The following is a 20,275-nucleotide window of genomic DNA, read 5'->3' as shown; positions in this document are numbered from 1 at the left end:
CAAAAGCTTTTGAAAATTTGCATATTTTCATCTTTGCACATTTTTCTAAAAATGGAAAAGGATCGTGCTAACCGCTCTAAGCAGCTTGCTTTTAGCCTCGCAAAATTTGATGACTGGAAAGTAAGAATGCAGGCTCTTCTCTCTTCAATCCATGACGAAATGTGGGATGTAATAACCACAGGACCAATCACAGTCATGATGGCAAACACACAGGCTGCAGCTCAAGGAGCAGGTGCTGCGCAGATGATACCGAAACCAAAGGATCAACTCACCTCAGAGGAAAGAACAAGAGCGAACCTGGACAATGTAGCGCGAAACATTCTTTACAACTCTCTCGACGATTCCTTGTTCCCAGAGTCCGAAAATGCAAGAATGCCATGGAGATCTGGAATGTTCTAATGAACCTTGGCGAAGGAGATGAACAGGAGAAAGACAACAAACTGACGGTAGCCATGAAGAAGTTCGAGGACTTCAAGATGCTGCCAAATGAAGCCGTCACGGACATGGAACTGAGGTTCACCAGACTCATGGGTGATTTGTCAGATCTCGGGAAGGAATTAACTGAGAAAGAAAAGAACTTGAAGATCCTTCGTGGTCTGCCGAAGTCTTGGGAAATGAAAGTCATTGCAATGAGAGACAACCGAGACATGAAGACTACAAGCACAGTCAAGATCTTCAGTGATCTTAAGGCATACGAGTTTGAGCATGAACCGAAAGATGCTGAAGAACCCGAAGCAAGAAACATAGCTCTCGTGGCCAACCAGCAAGGGTCAACATCCAACAGGTCAAAATCTAACTCTGGTGAATTTTTATCTGATGAACAATATGCCTTATTTGTCAGGAAAATGAAGAGGTTTATGAGGAAGAACAACTTCCAAGATTCTCACCGTTCGGGACACCGAAAGCAACATGAAAGTTCACCTCAAACCTCAAAGCCAGAAACTTCAGACTCTCAAATGCTGTGCTACAACTGTCGGAAGCCAGGACACTTCAAAGCAAACTGTCCTCATCCAATTGTGAGCAAGCACCAAGACAGTAGTACTACCAAAAATTCACCCAAAGAAGCTGGAGAAAATTATAAAAGGAATGATAAATCAGAATCGTCGAACTCCAGAAACGAAAGAAGAAGGAAAGACATGGTAGCTAACGAGCCATCTGACACGGTTGAAGCCAAAAGCAGTTCCTCAAGCTCAAGCTCAGAGGACGAAAGTTCTGAAGAAGAAAAAGGACTGCTACGCCTGTTCAGTCAAGAGACAGAAGATCTATGCCTTATGGCTGATGAGGATGAGGTAAATTCTCAATCATCCTCTTGTTATTCAGCAGAGTCCAGTTCTGTAGGGAGTCAAACTTCCAATGAATCAGTTACTGAAATGATGAGGAAGTTTAAAGTAATCAAAAGCACATACTCTAAACTTAAGGATGAGAACTCTCGGCTTATGATTAGCTACAATGCGCTAAGGCAAGTTCGAGTCGAGAACATAATGCTAGCCATGGCTAAGAAGCAACTTGAGGAAAATGTTCTCGCTCTGAAAGAGCAGTGCACATCAAGAGAAAAGAGAGAGCAAGAATTGTGTAAAGTCTTTAATAAATTCAACAATTCGTCCAATCTAATGGACCGAATGGTGAATGAATCTAGACTGCCCGGGGAGAGAACGGGAATTGGTTTTGACCCCAGCTCCTCTTCACAAGTCGGCTTGAACAAATCTACGAATGCTTATTTTCACGAAAGTTTTCAAGCTGTATTTGTTCAAGGTCCAACCCAGGTGTCTGAGCCTATGACGAAAGTTAACGATGTCGCCACACCACAATCAACAAGCCAACCGAAAGGTAAGGCAGTACAACGAATTGTGGATCCTGGAAATGAAAGATCTTACAAAGGCAATCCTAGACAAAAATATGTCAAAAGGAATGGACCAAATGGCAATAGACAAAATCTAAGCCATAAGAAGGGTCAGCCTTACAAGAATATTCAATCAAGGAATAGGCCGAATGTTAACCAGAGGCAATATCGTCCTAAACCAACACGAAAGAATCCTGACCAAGGAACCCCGAGAAATGGACTAGTCAGACAAAACGAAAGATCCTTCTAAAGATCTGGCTATGGCAATGGATGGACTGGGCCATCAGAGGAAGATTGGTTTGATTACCCAGAACCTCTATCAAGAGCCGAATTTGTAAAAGTTCATCTGCGTAAACAAACCAATTACTCCAAGTATTATGAAAATCCTCCTGAAGAATATTTTCACGAGAGATATAATGCTAAAACATTTGCCAAGATCCATTATGATTATCGTACATCTAATGGATACAAAGGACCGAGGATGAGTCGAGGAAACTCTAGGTTCATGTGGATTCCAAAACTGACATCTAACCCTCAAGGACCCGAAACTCAAGGGGTACCTAAAAATATATAATCTTTCTTGCAGGACAAGCAAGTCATATGGTATGTCGATAGTGGCTACTCAAGACATATGACTGGTGATAAAACGATGTTGAGCAATTTCAAAGAAGTCGATGGACCTAAAGTCATCTTTGGAGGAGAAACCAGTGGTAAAACTCGTGGAACAGGAAACATCATAAAAAAGGGAATAACAATCCAAGATGTAGCTTATGTTGAAGGATTAAAATTTAATCTCCTGAGCACAAGTCAGTTCTGTGACAAAGGCTACAAAGTTGAATTTTCCAAGGACAACTGCAAAATAATCAACACGAGAGATGGAGAGATCGCATTAACTGGCCAACGAAAGAAAAACATGTACGTAATCTCGTGGAATTCTTCTAACGCTAACGTTTGTTTTGTGGCTAAAAGTAATGCAGATCTAAGTCAAGAATGGCACAACAAATTGAGTCATCTAAATCTGAAAACCATTAACAAGCTAGCAAAGAAAGATCTCGTGAAAGGCTTACCCAAAGCATCCTACATGAAAGATAAGATCGTGAAGCATGTCAAAAGGGAAAACAAATTAAATCATCCTTCAAATCCAAGGATGTGGATGCAAACTCTCGTTCTTTAAGTCTTCTACACATGGATCTCTTTGGACCAGTTGATCCAGCAAGTCTGAGTGGAAGAAAGTATACTCTCGTTGTAGTAGATGATCACACTAGATATACTTGGGTGCTCTTCTTGAAGAAAAAGAATGAAACAGAAATCATTCTTCCAAATCTCTTGAGACAACTGCAGATAGAAAAGGAAGTCAAAATCATTCGTATAAGATCTGATCAAGGAACTGAATTCGTTAACAAGGTTATCAAAGAGTTCTGTGCACAAAATGGAATCTTTCATCAACTATCGGCCGCACGAACTCCTCAACAAAACGGAGTAACCGAAAGAAGAAACAGAACCCTAAAAGAAGTTGCACGAACAATGGTTGCTCATTCAGGTTTACCAAAACGGTTTTGGGCCGAAGCCAAAAACACAGCTTGCTATACACAAAACCGATCCTTGATCAACAAAACCCCTTACGAACTATGGAAAGGTAAAGAACCTAGCATAGGTTATTTTCATACCTTTGGTTGCAGGTGCTTTATTCACAACAATGGGAAGAATCATCTAAAAGCCTTCGACGAAAGAGCAGACGAAGGATTGTTCATGGGTTACTCCTCTGTAAGCAAGGCCTTTAGAGTCTTAACCAAACGAACAATGGTTATCGAAGAATCCATACATGTCAAGTTCGATGAACAATCTGAGAAAAATTCAATGGGTATTGAATCAACTGTCAATCCAAATCAAAGCTCTCTTGAATCAAATGAAGAAGAAGTCTCAGATGACGAAGACATTTTAACTTCCTACACGAAATATCAGTTGAAGATCTCTGAACCCGAAGTTACAACTCAAGGAAATAATGAAGTGCAACCAGGTATCTCGGATACTCAAGCACCATCTGAACCTATGATTTATGTTCAACTACCTTATATCCCTGAAATGGATGTACAAAATCAACAAAATGCATTCGAACCCGATCTTAGATGGTTAAAAGACCATCCTCCTAATCAAATAATTGGAAACATTCAAGAAGGAGTAAGAACAAGAGCATCTCTGCACGAGAACATGACGGCGTGTTTCCTATCACAAATGGAACCTAAATCTATAGAAGAAGCCTTGAGTGATCCTGACTGGGTGATAGCCATGCAAAAAGAACTTCATCAATTTGAGCGAAATAATGTATGGGAACTTGTTTCAAGACCAACACATCAAAATGTCATTGGAACCAAATGGGTCTTTAGAAACAAAATGAGTGAAGATGGACTCATCGTTAGGAACAAAGCTCGTCTTGTTGCTAAAGGATATTGCCAAGAAGAAGGAATCGATTTTGATGAAACCTTCGCCCCCGTAGCACGTCTTGAAGCCATACGAATATTTCTTGCATATGCGGCTTACAAAGACTTCAAAGTTTATCAAATGGATGTCAAAAGTGTGTTCCTAAATGGACCTCTTGAAGAAGAAGTATATGTTGAGCAACCACCTGGCTTTGCGATTGATTGTGGACAAGAAAAAGTCTATCATCTCAAAAATGCACTATATGGATTAAAACAAGCACCACGAACTTGGTATGATATACTCTCACACTTTCTTATCAACTGTGGTTTCACGAAAGGAGCTGTAAACAAGACGCTCTTTCGTATCAAAGACAATGATCATATTCTCTTAGTACAAATCTATGTTGATGACATCATTTTCAGGAGCACGAATCCTGTCTTATGTGAAAGGTTCTCAACTCTCATGCAAGGAAAATTTGAAATGAGCATGATGGGAGAACTAAACTATTTTCTGGGATTGCAAGTAAAGCAATGCTCAGATGGAATTTTTATTAGTCAAGCTAAATACACTAAGGATCTAATCCAAAAGTTTGGTATTGATGGAAAAACATCCGTCAAGATTCCTATGAGCACATCTCTTAGAATGGATATTGATAATGAAGGAAAAGATGTTGATCAAAAGAACTTTCGTGGAATTATTGGATCTCTTCTGTACCTAACAGCAAGCAGACCTGACATTTCGTTTGCTGTTGGGGTATGCGCTAGGTTTCAAGCTAAACCGAAAGAAAGTCACTTAAGTGCAACCAAAAAGATCTTGAGATACCTTAAAGGGACACAAAGCGTTGGACTTTGGTACCGAAAGAAAGATCCTTCGATCTTGTTGGATATTCGGATGCCGATTTTGCTGGATGCCGAATTGATCGAAAAAGCACCCCAGGAACCTGTCAGTTCCTAGGGGGAAGACTTGTGTCTTGGTTCAGTAAAAAACAACATTCCATTGCTACCAGCACGGCTGAGGCCGAATATATAGCAGCTGGAAGTTGCTGTGCCCAAATTCTTTGGATGACTCATCAGTTAAAAGATTATGGCATAAATGCACGAGAAGTAAGCATCAAATGCGATAACACTACTGCAATTGCCATTACACACAATCCTGTGTTACATTCACGAACTAAACACATTGATATTAAATATCATTTCATTCGTGATCACGTTGAGAGAAAAGATATATCTCTTGATTATGTCAATACTGATGATCAACTTGCGGATATTCTCACTAAACCCTTGAGTGAAGCAAGATTCTCTACCCTAAGACATGAAATCGGGATGATTGAGATGACATAAAGTTTGGGAATCTAATCTGCAAAGATTCTCACAATATTCTTACAGAATCTCCTCGATATAATCATATAAAAGATTTGGTTCCTTCTCACACGCAACATCTCTATAAAAAGGGAGAACATACTGTCACCAAATCCACACTAACGTACCTTTTGAGTAAGAAATCTAGATTTTGTCTTTGATTGTGCAGGAATGAGTACAGGAAGTGAAGCGAAAACGACAATCACAGAAAAGAGGAAAGATGAGACTGAAATCTTCCATGATCCTCTAGTTGATGAGGAGGCATTAAACAAATTTCTAGCATGTTCACAACATATCCAAAATCTCCTGTGTGAACCAACGGAGCAAGAATCACGTGAATCATTTCAATCTGTTGGCAACTCCATAGGTTATGCAAAGGAGGACAGTGTGCTGGAAAGAAGCGATAGCTTTGATTATTCACCTTCAAGCACTCCTCCAAAACTGCCTTCACCACTTAAGTCCACAGCGAGCAGCAAGAAGAAAATGACCTAAGAATTACTCTGGGTCACCATGATAAGATGTGAATTTAACTATCATGAATAAATTTCGTATTTTCATGGAGTGGTTTACTTTCTTAATTAAAAAAAGGGGGGCTGTCACAAAATTTGTTGATTTCTTCTTTAACACGAATCCTAGTGATGTCATCTATAATCTTTTAAACAGTTCTGCACGCAACCTCTACATCTATAAATTGGAACCTCCTTCCATGAACTTTACTCACACAATCAGTCTATTAGTAAGTAAAATTTTGCAGGTATGAACAAGGGCAAAGGAAAGATGGACAAGGCCGAGAAACGAGCTATTCGGCGTGATCACCACCTTTTGGAAGCAAGCAAACTAACTAGTGCCACGATAATGAAACTAGTGGAAGATGGTGATAGGGTCCACGTAACGTTCTCCATGCCAAACTCGGCCACCCCGAAAGAAAGAGAAACTCGGGACAATGCTGTCAACGAATCTCTGGCCAAGAAAAACATATGTCTGGAACAGGCAAAACGTCTGGCAAACGAAAGGTAGATGGTTTTGAACAATGCTAACAAGCACTCATCTCACCCACCCACCTTTCGTTGGTATCCAATTTCTGAGGCTCCACAAAAGAGTGAGAAGTCTTATGAAGACTTCACTCTAGTTCACTCTCAGTCACCAACCAACTCAACTACGCCCACTCTCTCTCTCTAGAGGAACTGGATGAATATGCGAACAAGGCAAATTTGCCTGACGTGACTGATGAGTTGACTCGTCTAGAGCTTCACGTGCCTTATCGTTTTCTTTGAATAATGTTTGTTTTATCTGTATGGCTTTGGGTACCTCTGCATGATTCCTCTCAATGAAATTATCTACCTTTATTGCCTTTACTAATTGTTCTTTTGACCATGAATCTTTAATGTCAGAATATTTCTTTCGGGTCAAAGATAAAGCATTATCTCTTAAACGTATCAAACATGACAATGAATGCATGGATCTAAATGCTAATTGGCTCTACAGAAACCATAGACTCCCCTAATGGTTAACCATTGGATAAAACATTGATCCTCATCTCAACTTGCTATAAAAGGAGGACATTGGTTTCACTTAAAAGCATCCCTTACTTCTCAACAATGGCTCCTAAAGTTTCAATTACCAGGAAAGCATCAAGGAGAACCCGAGCTCATCTAGAAGAAGATGAACAAGGCAATCATAATCTTGGCAACAATCCTATTAATCCTCTGAATATCTCATCTGACTCAGAAAATGAGGATTTTGATGAACTCATCAAAAGATGTGCTGATGAAGATGCCAGATCCTTTGATCCCAATGAGGAACCCCCTCTAATTGTTAGAAAGGGCTTCTTGTCACTGGACTCCTGGAACAATCCCACTATGGACAAAGATCTTAGGGAGTTCTATCAAACATATGATTGCAAGACTGAGCTTGTAGGGTACATTGAAGGAGAATCTGATGAGGAAATGTATCCTCTCGATGGACCATCTCGTCCAAAAGCCCCTACATCAAGGAAAATTCCTAAGGTCACCAAGGACGAAAATGGCAAAGAAATCAATGATGGATCTGATGAAGAAAAGGAAGATGAAGATACTGATGATGCTGATGCAGATGATGAGAATGATGATGATGACGATCCTGATGATGATGACAATCCTGATGATGATGACAATCAAAATGGGGGTAACACAAAATTTGACAATGATTCTTCCCCCTTGATCAATCCGGACCACAATGCAGCAATACCCGAAGAATCCTTATCACACAACTCTCCTTCCCGAAGTGATGACAAAAGGGAAGCATCACTCAAGGATGACGAAACTTCAAACACTCAACCTGAAGACTTGTCTCGAGCTATCGTCCCCCATGTTCAACCTATGGACGAAACTCCTATCAAGAGAGAAGAAGCAAACCCTCGTGAGGACAAACTGGATGCCTCACCAATCTTGATAAGCTCAGCAAGTGGTGGCAAAATGGAAGCACCACCTCAAGCGGAACAAATGGACACCTCTCCAACAAATATTGAAGAAGAATCTCCACCAGTATCTCCACATCATGTCATGAATCTTATGAGAGACACTGTTCACACAGCTGAAGTCATCCACCGAGAATACCTAACGCTTCGCCGAAGGGACACTCAAACTTTGGATGACTTATCTAAGAAGGTGGACCAACTGATGGCTGCTCAAGCCCAGTCTCGCTCTCCACCGCAAGATTCACCACAACCACCACCACAAGCTCCACCCGAACAGCAGTCTAATATTCATTTGGCAAAAGAACTTCATGAACTTCACACTTCTGTCGACAAGGTGGCAAAGCAACAACACGAACTCAAGCACTCGCATTTTAGCCTCAAAGAGCGTGTTGATTTAGCTTGCACAAAGATGGAGACTGCACATGACAATGCATTTCAAATGGGCCAGTATCTGTATCAAATTCTTGGATATGTGTAAGATACATTGATTGCAGTCACCAAGTTGTCCACTCCTCTTACTACTTGTGTCGATGATGCCAAAAAGAGGGAAAAGAGAAACCCTGATGATAAGGATGATGATCATCCTAGGGACAACACGGGCAATCGTTCTCCATCTTTTGCACCGAAAGATTCTGAAAGAAGAAGTACGAACCCTCCGCCTCCACCTTCCCGAGATCATCAACCTTCTCAATCAAGGTATCACTCATCTCGTGGTCGTGGTCATCAACAGTCACAATCCCAACACCATTCTATCAAGCCTCGCCAATCTCTCGGCTCTGAGTCCAAATACATTTTTAGTGGTCTGTCGAAGAGACAAAAAACGAGTCTAAGACAAAGGCTTATGAAATATAGAAAAGTAACAATGGATGGCGTGGGAAACGTTGTGGATTTCATACCATATGAAGAAGGGAGTGGGAAACGATTTGAGGGTTGCAACGTTCCTGTCTGGATGAAGACAAAGGACAACCACACAAGACAACATCACATAAGCTCTCAAAATGAAAGGATCAAAAGGATGAATAGAGAGCTATGGGAAAAACATGATGAAGATGTTCGTAGAAGAGAAGAAGAACTTCAGGAAAGAGAGTGGGTAAAAGAGCTGATTAAAGATCTCATGAAAGTAACCCAAAGCTCTGAGCACGGAGTTATTTACAATGCAGCTTTCAAAGTACATGCCGAATCTGGAAAAAGCTACACAGAAGGAATGAATTCTTTCGAGCTTATCTCGTGGTGGAAGTTAGGAATTGTTGAAGGAGCAAACATTCTTGAAGCCTATAACAACTACATAAGCCTCAACATAAAGGGAAAATACGAAGATCTGATTAGGGAGAATCAAATCAAAGTTTTCAGAAAACGAATCAATGAAGAGATTGACATCGACAGAATGCTCAAGGAACAAAAGGAAAGAGACATTCGTGAAAACATGGAGGCCAAGCAGCAGAAGACGAAACTTTTGGAAATGTAAGAAATTTACTTTCTGTCTATCTTAAATTTTTTTTTTTTTTGTAAGATTATATATCTATATGAAAACTTTCGTTGTTACACATCTCGTGTTACTTGTCTAAGTTCCTTGTCAAAGTCTTGTTTGTTATTGGTATTTATCTAGAAATGACTTGTAAACTCTCGGTAATGGCTGTTTTGAAATAAAGAATCCTTTATAGGACATTTATCAGCCTTATAAGAAGAGTATAGGTTTTGACATCATCAAAAAGGGGGAAATTGTTAGGAACACTTGTATTAGGATTTTGATGATACCAATGTAACCTAGAAAGTAGACCCCTAACCTTCGTTATTTTACAATCGCTACTTTCGTTCTAGACGAAAGTTGCCATAACTCGCACTGTAATTCGTGTTAAGCTAGACAAGCACACGGAGACGAGTTATGTTCTTTAGTTAGGGCCATCAAGATGAAAAGACACTCAGAGCACGAAGACTGAAGCCTCTACAACGAAATGTTCATCAAAGGTTATCAACCGCCTCAAAGAGACAGTTACCATTATAACAAGTCATAAGGACATTCATTCTCTTCAACAACAAGAAGAATGTCACTACTGTCTGAGTTGACTAACCATCCTAGGAACAAAAGGACCTCAACATGTGGGACACACATACCAAGGAGCATTAAATGAAGCTGTACCATCCTTGAAGCTAAAAGACAAAACCCTAAGGTTATCCATGCCCTCAACGGTTACATGGTACAAACCACATTAATGGAGCATTTAATGCAACAAGCTCCCCGGTCCTTACCCACTGGATAATAGGTTTGAAAATTTCATCTCCCTCCAACGGATGAAATTTCCCTCACCTATATAAACCCACCTTCATCAACTAAGAAGGTGCTGGTTCTTTTTCACTCGACAATATTCTCAAGCAAAAGGCTTTTAAGCAATCTTAACATTCCCATCAAGCTTTTTATGAACCAGTGTCAAGGCGTGAAGATATTTGAAGAAGCTCATCATTTCCTATCTTCCACCTTGAAGAAGTCTTGGATCTTAGAAGAAGTGATCATCCTCCATTCAATCAAGACTTCACCACGTTGGAGAAATCAGAATTCTTTTTCTACCAACCTCAACTCTGAAGAAGACGTTGATAGAGGCGGAGTAAACTCGTGGAGTTGAAAAACCTACAGGAAGCTGTCCGGCTTAGTGATCAAGGAAGCTTCTTGTGTATTTGTACTAACGAGTGATAGTGCAAACCTTCCATAAGTTGTGGAAGAATAGTGGAAGTAGGCAAAGTTGGCCGAACCACTATAAAACTCTCGTCTCCCTATTTCTTTACCTTTTGCAATTTATTTTTTACATCATAACATCATACGCATCCAAACCGAAAGCTTCATAAAAACTTCAAACTGTGCAAAGTGTTTAAAACGAACTTAATATTTCCGATGCGCAGTAACACCGAAAGGTTGTTACTTGCAAAAATCTGAAAAGAGTCTATTCCCCCCCCCCCCCCCCCCTCTAGACTCTCGTTATAACCCTACCTGGACCAACACCCTTATAAATAGAGGCATTCATTTCATTCTCATACATCACTTGAAGTTCCACAACATATCTCTCCTGAGTAGACACACTTGAAGATCTTGAAGACCCTTGAAGAGTTCAAGATCTCTTAGAATTCATAGAGAAGCTCTGTAGGCTCTATAGAAATACATGCTAGAGCCAAACTAAAAGTGGACTGAAGATCAAACCAAACTAAAGTCGATTAATGAAGATCAATTCAAGCTAATAAAGTGGACTGAAGATCAAGCCAAGCTAAAGTGGACTGAAGATCAAGAGGCAAACTAAAGTTCACTGAAGATCAAGCCAAGCTAAAGTGGACTGAAGATAAAGTCAAGCTAAAGTGGACTAGAGATCAAGCCAGGCTAAAGTGGATTGAAGATCAAGACAGGCTAAAGTGGACTGAAGATCAACCCAAGCTAAAATGGACTAAAGATCAACCCAAGCTAAAGTGGACTGAAGATCAACCCAAGCTAAAGTGGACTGAAGATCAACACAATTTAAGCAATCGTTATGCCATGGAACCGTGTTCACCATCCATGGTGAACACGGTCCCAAACGGTAATGGTGCCTATGAGCACCGTTATCTTTCTTCTTCTTCTTCTTCTTTTTTTTTTTTTTTATATATAACAGCGCGACTTTTCTTCTTCATATTCACATTTTGCGGTTTCACTTCCTCTTCGCGCAAGTTTTTTCAACACTTATAAATTATGAATGTTCAGGCATGGATTTATGAATGTGCAGTTATGAAATTATGAATTTTCTTTTATGAGATTATGAATTTTCTGTTATGAAATTATGAATTTTCTGTTATGAGATTATGAATGTACAGAAAATTCATAATTACATAACTGTAAATTCATAATCTCATAACAGAAAATTCATAATTTAATAAATGTTCTTTTATGAGATTATGAATTTTCTGTTATGAAATTATGGATTTTCTGTTATGAGATTATGAATTTTATGTTATGAGATTATGAATGTACAGAAAATTCATAATTACATAACTGTAAATTCATAATCTCATAACAGAAAATTCATAATCTAATAAATGCACATTCATAAATCCCACGCACCTTAAGCACAAAACTCACGCATCTTAAGCACAAAACTCACGCACCTTAAGCACAAAACTCACGCACCTTAAGTTTTAACAACTCACATTAAGTACACATTCGCGCACATTAAGTACAAAAAATTGTACTCATGCACCTTAAGCACAAGACTCACGCATCTTAAACACAAAACTCACGCACATTAAGCACAAAACTCATGCACTTTAAAGTTTCAACAACTCACATTAAGTACACAATCACGCACATTAAGCACACAACTCACGCACCCTAGGCACAAGACTCACACACCTTAAGTACAAAACTCACGCACATTAAGCACAAACCTCACGCACCTTAAGCACAAAACTCACACACATTAAGTACCAAACTCACGCACATTAATCACCCGCACTAAAACTTTTTCCTTCATATATATATATATATATATATATATGAAATCAACATTTTTTTAAACATATTTATATCGCTATTATATATATCTTTATAGTTTTTCTTTTTTAGTTTTTTCATAAAACATTTATTTAATCTTGTAGTGTGCAATATTTTTCTAGTAATAACAACAAATAAGGGCCAACTTCAAATGGGTAAACTTTATTGTAAATTTTAGCCCTTAGAAATAAAACTAAAAATATTGTCACTTGTAAATACTCATTAACCCTTTGTATATATCTTCTTAGATGTCTCTTCAGAGTTATCGTCTATCTCTCTTCTGACTATTCTCATGGAGGATTATTTGGTTGTCACATAATGTCAAATTTTGTTGTTTAATAATATTTCTTTGAGGTTGCCCCTTTGGTTTGATTAAAAAAAAAACAACAAATTTTACAGTGTAATTAAGAATGTTTCTTTGACATTACTCTTTGTTTAGATTTTTTTTTTAAAAAAAAAATTATTAAGTGTTAGCACCCATACACGACAAAATTACATTAGAGAAGAATAATCTATTAAATACAAACATTTATGCTTCTGAAATGGTCTATATATTCACTACTATAGAGTATGTATAGATGTAGAATGTTAGAGATAGAATTTATTATATGTCATTGTCTTTTCTCTCTTGTCAAAACTTTAATAAAGTTGGTAGATATTGGTAATGATATAATGGGGTTCATATACTTCCAATAATTATTAAGGCTAGAAGTCAATGTCAGTCCTCTACCACCATGAATATAATCTTTACTACACTACTACTAAAAATAATTAATATGGCTATATTGACATATGAATTTTTATTACGTAAAAATTACAAATTTATTACCGAAAGACAATGTTGTAAAAGTCGCGCCTAGGCGCCACCCGGCCGCGGACGATTCGGCCGGAATCGGCCTCCTCCGCAGTCGGGCGATTAATCGGCCGAACCGGGCGCCTAACCGGCCGGCCGAACTGTCGTTTTTTTTTTTTTTTTTTTTTTTTTTATTAATTTTTTTTTGTTGAAAAATGTAGAAAGTTTAATAAGGCATAACTTTTGACTCGATTGTCCGTTTTGGACAAATTTTTTTCAAATCGCGTATTTTTTCGAGATCTATACACCGCAAATAACCAAAGACGGTTTGGTTTTCTAATTTCTCCAAAAAAATGCTTCTTTTGTTCTTAATTTTAATTTTTTATGTATTTAGATGGTTTTAACAATATTCAAAACGATTTTACAACCAATTATGTAAATAATTTGTATGAAAAAACTAGAGGAACCTTATGTTTTATTAGTGAATTTCACAATTTTTAATTTTTAATTTTTTTTAATTTTTTTTTAAAAAAAATAAATAAAATTTAAAAATTTTAAAAAATAAATCGGCGCCTAGGGGGCGCCTAACGTTTTTTGCAACCTTGCCGAAATATAATAATGATATATATATATATATATATATATATATATATATATATATATATATATATATATATATATATATATATATATACTAATAAGAGCCCAAGAGAGTTAGGCCTATAATGGGTAGAAAAAATGGCGGTCACAGATTTTAATCAAATGAATGGCTCAGATTGATTAAAAGATTGATAAGATTTAAATTTTACATTAAAATTTTCTAAAATACGCACACATAATTACTGATTCCATTAAAATTTTAAGAATTGCCGTTAGTTCACCGTTAACTTACTCATTGATTTCAATAAAAAAAAAAAAAAAAAAAAAAAAAAAAAAAAAAAAAAGGTCTTAGGTTCGAACCTCATCCCAATCAAAGTTGGCATAATTAGTACTCTATTTTACTCTTATTAAATTATATAAATAATAATTTAGTAGCTACAACAAAAAATTATAGATATGCATTTCTTTAATTTAGAATTATGTGTCCACAATGCCTTTATTCAAAAAAAAATTATTCATTATCAATAAATTAAATAAGAGAAATAATTGTATTAGTTATATTGTCTTTATTTTTCTACAATATAAAAATTCTTTATATTCAAATTTATTAATTGATTATATTTGCTACATTGTCCTTACAATGTCTTAATTCACTGAAAAAAATTATTCATTATCAATAAATTAATTAAGAGAAATATTTTCATTAGTTATATTGTCTTTATTTTTCTTAAATGTAAAAATTTTTACATTCAAATTCATCAATTGATTATATTCACTACATTGTCAATTATCTTTTTTGTGCACTATTTTTCTAATTAAATATCAAAGTTATAATACAAAATAATGTTATATATTTATTTACCAAGTATTTTATTAATACCATGAAAAAATTAAAAAAATATATATAATTAATAAAGCCAACCATATTAACTACTTGAGAGATTTTGTGACAAAGAGAGTATTCAAATCACACAACAAATTGAAGTGAGAACTTCCCTGCAATGTCGACAATCAGCAGTTAGAGGATTATATTAGCGGATTTGACCAACGAATTTATTTAATTATTAACATTGGGTAGAAAAAATGACCGCCAAATTATTAAATCAAATGAATGGTTCAAATTGTTCAGGTTTTAATTTCTTTTTTTAAATTTTTCTAATTTATCCTTAATTATATGATTATGCATTTAACTTTTCCGTTAAATACCGTTAATTCACCGTTAATCTAATTTTAATATTAACGTCTAATATAGATTTATAATTACACCATTAATCTAATTCTAATATTAAAGTCTTAATAGAACTTAACCACAAATCCTAATGTCGAAATCTCCTCAAACAATATTAGTATATATTTAATATTTTATGTCCTAATTTTTATTTGTTCTCCCTTATGTCCCGTATTTGGTTTCAACCATACCTATACAATTATTTTATTGACAATTATAATCAATCTTGACTATATTATCTTGCATTTGTAAACTTAGAATTACCTATTTAACCCGCACGGGCTTAGCTCAATAGTTTAGTGGGCAGTATTTGGGAGAAGAGACCAAGGTTTAAACCTCGGCGGCGGCAGTGCGGAAATTATGTCCAAAGTGGGCAGATTCCTTGTTCGGACCGGCATTTGGTTCTGTCTGCTGAACCATTGAGTCACCGTGATTTACAACTTCCTACAATGCTCTGTCTGGTCAGAGTGTGGGGGGGCCTTGGGGTAGGGGACTCAACCTTTGCGAGAAGAATTACCTATTTAAATACGCAAATTCAACCTTCAATTATCTATGCATAAACAATTTCAATATAATCTTGCCTTAATATACTTTAAAGTACTTATTTAAAAAAAAAAAAAAACATTGGGCATTATCCCAATCGCGTAATGCGCGTAAAAAACTAGTATATATACTAATAAGAGCCCAAGAGAGTTAGGCCTATAATGGGTAGAAAAAATGGCGGTCAAATTTTTTAATTAAATAAATGGCTCAGATTGATCAGATATTAATTTTTCCTTTGGATTTCCTATTTTATCCTTAATGAATATGATTATCCGTTAACTTTTCCGTTAAATATTATCTTTTTCTGTTAGTTTCTGTTAGTTCACTGTTAACTTACTCATTAATTTTAATAAGAAAGGTCTCAGGTTCGAACCTCATCCCAATCAAATTAAAGTTTGCATAATTAGTACTCTATTTTACTCTTATTAAATTATAAATTAATAATTTAGTAGGTACAACAAAAAATAATACATATGCATTTTTTTAATTTAGAATTATGTGTGTACAATGTCTTTATTCAAAAAAAATTATTCATTATCAATAAATTAAATAAGAGAAATAATTTCATTAGTTATATTGTCTTTATTTTTCTCCAATGTAAAAATTCTTTGCATTCAAATTAATCAATTAATTATATTCACTATATTGTCTGTTATCTTTTTTGTGCAAAATTTTTTAATTAAATATCAAAGTTATAATACAAAATAATGTTATATATTTATTTACCAAGTATTTTATTAATACCATGAAAAAATTAAAAAATAAAAAAAAACATAATTAATAAAGTCAGTCATATTAACTACTTGAGGGGTTTTTTGTTGACAAAGAGAGTATTCAAATCACACAACAAATTGAAGTAAGAACTACATCGCAATGTCCTTGTTTGATAATAAGCAATTAGCGATTAGCGTTAGCGGATTTGACCAGCGAATTATATCAACGGTTGGTAAAAATATATTTGAAAAAATTAGCCGTTTAGATTAACATGTAAAATGACTTATACATATGTTTCATAATAATAATAATAATAATAATAATAATAATAATAATAATAATAATAATAATAATAATAATAATAATAATAATAATAATTGTTATTAAAAAAATAGTATAATTAAGCCAATGATATTAACTACTTTGGGGATCTATTGACAAAAAGAGTATTCAAATCACACAACAAATTGAAGTGGGAAACTATCATCGCAATGTCCTTGTTTGACAATCAGCAGTTAGCTCTTCAATATTAGTATATATTTAATATTTTATGCCCTAATTTTTATTTGATCTCCCTTATTTCCCGTATTTGGTTTCAACCATACCCATACAATTATTTTATTGACAATTATAATCAATCTTGACTATATTATCTTTCATTTGTAAATTTAGAATTACCTATTTAAATACGCAAATTCAACATTCAATTATCTATGCATGAACAATTTCAATATAATCTTGCATTAATATATTTTATAGTACTTATTTAAAAAAAAAATATTGGGCATTATCTCAATCGTGCAATGCGCGTAAAAAAACTAGTATATATATATATATATATATATATATATATATATATATATATATATAATGCTCATATGTGGTCATGTTGTTAGGTGCGGTCGTGTGGCGAAATTTCAAAATACACCAACAATGTTAACAACATGCACCAACAGTATAAGGGAAACACACCACAATGAAATGCAAAAAAATACCAAAAAATACACAACAGACCCAAAAAAAAAAAATACACCATATAACTCACCAACCCCAATGGTATATTTCCGAACACTGTATGATGTTTTTACGCACACCTAATGGTGTGTTGTTGGTGATACGTACCTAATTTCGGTGCGTTTTTTGTGTTGCATTTCTTGACGGTGATGGTGTATATCTTACTTGACTATTGGTGTATTATGAAAATCACCACATGACCACACGGGAAGGGGTCGTCACACATGAGTACGACCCTATATATATATATATATATATATATATATATATATATATATATATATATATATATATATATATGTGTGTGTGTGTGTGTGTGTGTGTGTACACACACACACACACACACACACACACACACACACACACACACATATATATATATATATATATATATATATATATATATATATATATATATATATATTGGTTCGTATGAGGTCAGGTCTTCCCGTGCGGTCAGTGCGGCATACACTATTAGGTATGCATAAATGCACCATACAGTGTTCGAAAATACACCAGAATAAAATGCAAAAAAATACACCACACAAAAAAAATACACCACATATAATGGTGTATTTACGAACACTGTATGGTATATTTATGCATACATAATGGTGTATGCCGCACTGACCGCACAGGAAGACCTGACCTCACAGGAACCTGACCCTATATATATATATATATATATATATATATATATATATATATATATATATATATATATATATATATATATATATAAAGCAAAATATGACTATATTAAGTTTACTCTTGTCTCTTTTATCACTTAAATATTGTTTTGCTATTAATCTTGATCAGTTCCTTATTTTGGTTGCAAAATGATGTCAAGACTCTACAAACTTTTACTATAAGCTGTAGTTATTAGTTAGATTCAAGGAAAAGAATTCAGCAAAAACTTATGCATAATGATGTAATTACCTCCTTCTCAAGTCTAATTAAAGTCACAATCTTTCATTTTTTTTCCAAAGGAAAGTCACAATCTTTCATTTATTATGCTTAGGAAGATACGCAAAACATTTTTTTTTTGTCTATTAATTAAATTCCATGTCTTTGTCTTGCCATGTTGATCTTTAACAAATTAAATGGAATATATAACTATATATTTAGTTGTGATTAATGTTGACGAATTTTAATTTTATTCTTTATTCATTCCAAAGAATGTTTTAGTTCCAAATTTCAAATATTATGAAAAATAAAAATACTAAAAATGGAATTCATTTTTTTCAAATTCGAAATTTTTATAAACCTGCACATTTGGTCATGGCGTTTTCAATTTTTAAAATTGAAACATTAGGTTTCCAAAAAAAAAAAAAAAAAAATTTGAAACATTAGTGGTGGTGGTGGGTTGAGCGTCCAAGAGAGTGACCAAGAACCCAACCAACAAAACCACTGCTAGTCTGCTAGGACGGATATGATTGCCATTCGATCTAAAATCTAAAGGTGAGGTGTGCATCACTGTTACAACTTACAAGCAATGATACAAAGATTTGAAAAAAAAAAACAAAAAAACAAAAAAAAAAACAAAAAAAAAAAACAAAAAACAAAAAAAAAAAAAGCTTAGAAGCTAAGGGAATGGGCACCTACACTACTCAAACAGCTAGCTGCACGTACCTAGGCCAGCAAAGGAGCAGTCTATGATAACTTCCAGTTTCAAGTAGAAAGATGTGAAAAATCCTACCAAAAAAAAAAAAAAAAAAAAAAACAAAAGAAAGAGGTGAATTAAATGGTAGATCAAGAGTGGAGTGGGATAAAAGGCAAATGAGGTATGGCATGTTATGCAAAGTTCCATATGGGTTGAAGATACGGTAATTTGAGTTTATAACTAAAGCATAGCACACAAGTAGTTTGTCACTTACTAATGAGTTCAGTGATTTTTTAACAAAAGTTACCATCACAACCTGATGATAAGCACGGAGTAAATTTCATTCTAGCCGGTAAAAGATAATAAGTGGTAAATCTAATTAACAAGTAGTCAGATTTTTCATAATTGACCGGCTAAAATCAAGAAGGTTAATGAGTCACCCTCGTTGTGAGTAGATCGAACTTGTAACCTTTGTTATTACTAAGTTAACAGCCTGACCAATTTGGTTGGATTGTCCCGAATTAAATGATTTTGGTTTTTTTTAGTGTATCTAGGGTTTCCATAGTCAGACACGGTAACCAAAATTTAAGACTGTTCCATACCTAAAGTCAAAGAATGAAACCTTAATTGACGTTTAGGGTAAGGATGGATTCAATGATTTTGGTTATAAATGTATCCAACACATAAGTGATGCTCTCTCTTCTTACAATTGAATTAATTTCACTTTTGGTCCCACGACTTTTGAGTTCTTATCACTTTTGGTGCACAACTTTAAATTTTTTCAATTTTGGTGCCTAATTTTGTTATTTTTATCAGTTTTGGTCCTTCCACCCAAATTGACGGTAAAATATTTTTGAATTTTATATTTTAGGGGCAAAATCGTCATTCCATGAAAAGATTTTCAATATTTAAACAAAAGAAAAATCATATTAAGAGGAAAAGAAGAGTTTGTCAATGGTCGAAATTATAAATCCCATAGATCTGTCTGGTTTCTGCCCGTCTTCACCATTATTCTCATCGATCAAACACCTATAGATATGATTTTACAGTGATTTTGTTTAGATATTGAAGATGTTTCCTTGGGATGACAATTTTACCCCTAAAAATATAAAATCCAGCAACATTTCGCTGTCAATTTAGCCAAAAGGACCAAAACTGATAAAAATAACAAAGTTAGGCACCAAAATTAAAAAATTTTAAAG

At 35.0% G+C, this 20,275-nt stretch overlaps 1 protein-coding gene across 1 annotated transcript; it reads left to right on the top strand.

The window, feature by feature from the left end:
- The first annotated feature begins 452 nt into the window (after nucleotides 1-452).
- On the top strand, nucleotides 453-3,014 carry LOC109191999. Its single transcript, XM_019342627.1, has 2 exons — nucleotides 453-1,763; nucleotides 2,427-3,014. The coding sequence occupies exons 1-2, from the start codon at nucleotides 453-455 to the stop codon at nucleotides 3,012-3,014; spliced, it is 1,899 nt and encodes a 632-aa protein (XP_019198172.1).
- Nucleotides 3,015-20,275: the final 17,261 nt, after the last annotated feature.

This window comes from Ipomoea nil, unplaced genomic scaffold (assembly GCF_001879475.1).
Source record: "Ipomoea nil cultivar Tokyo-kokei standard unplaced genomic scaffold, Asagao_1.1 scaffold1735, whole genome shotgun sequence".
Lineage (NCBI taxonomy): Eukaryota > Viridiplantae > Streptophyta > Magnoliopsida > Solanales > Convolvulaceae > Ipomoea > Ipomoea nil.
This window is presented reverse-complemented; position numbering and strand designations above follow the sequence as displayed.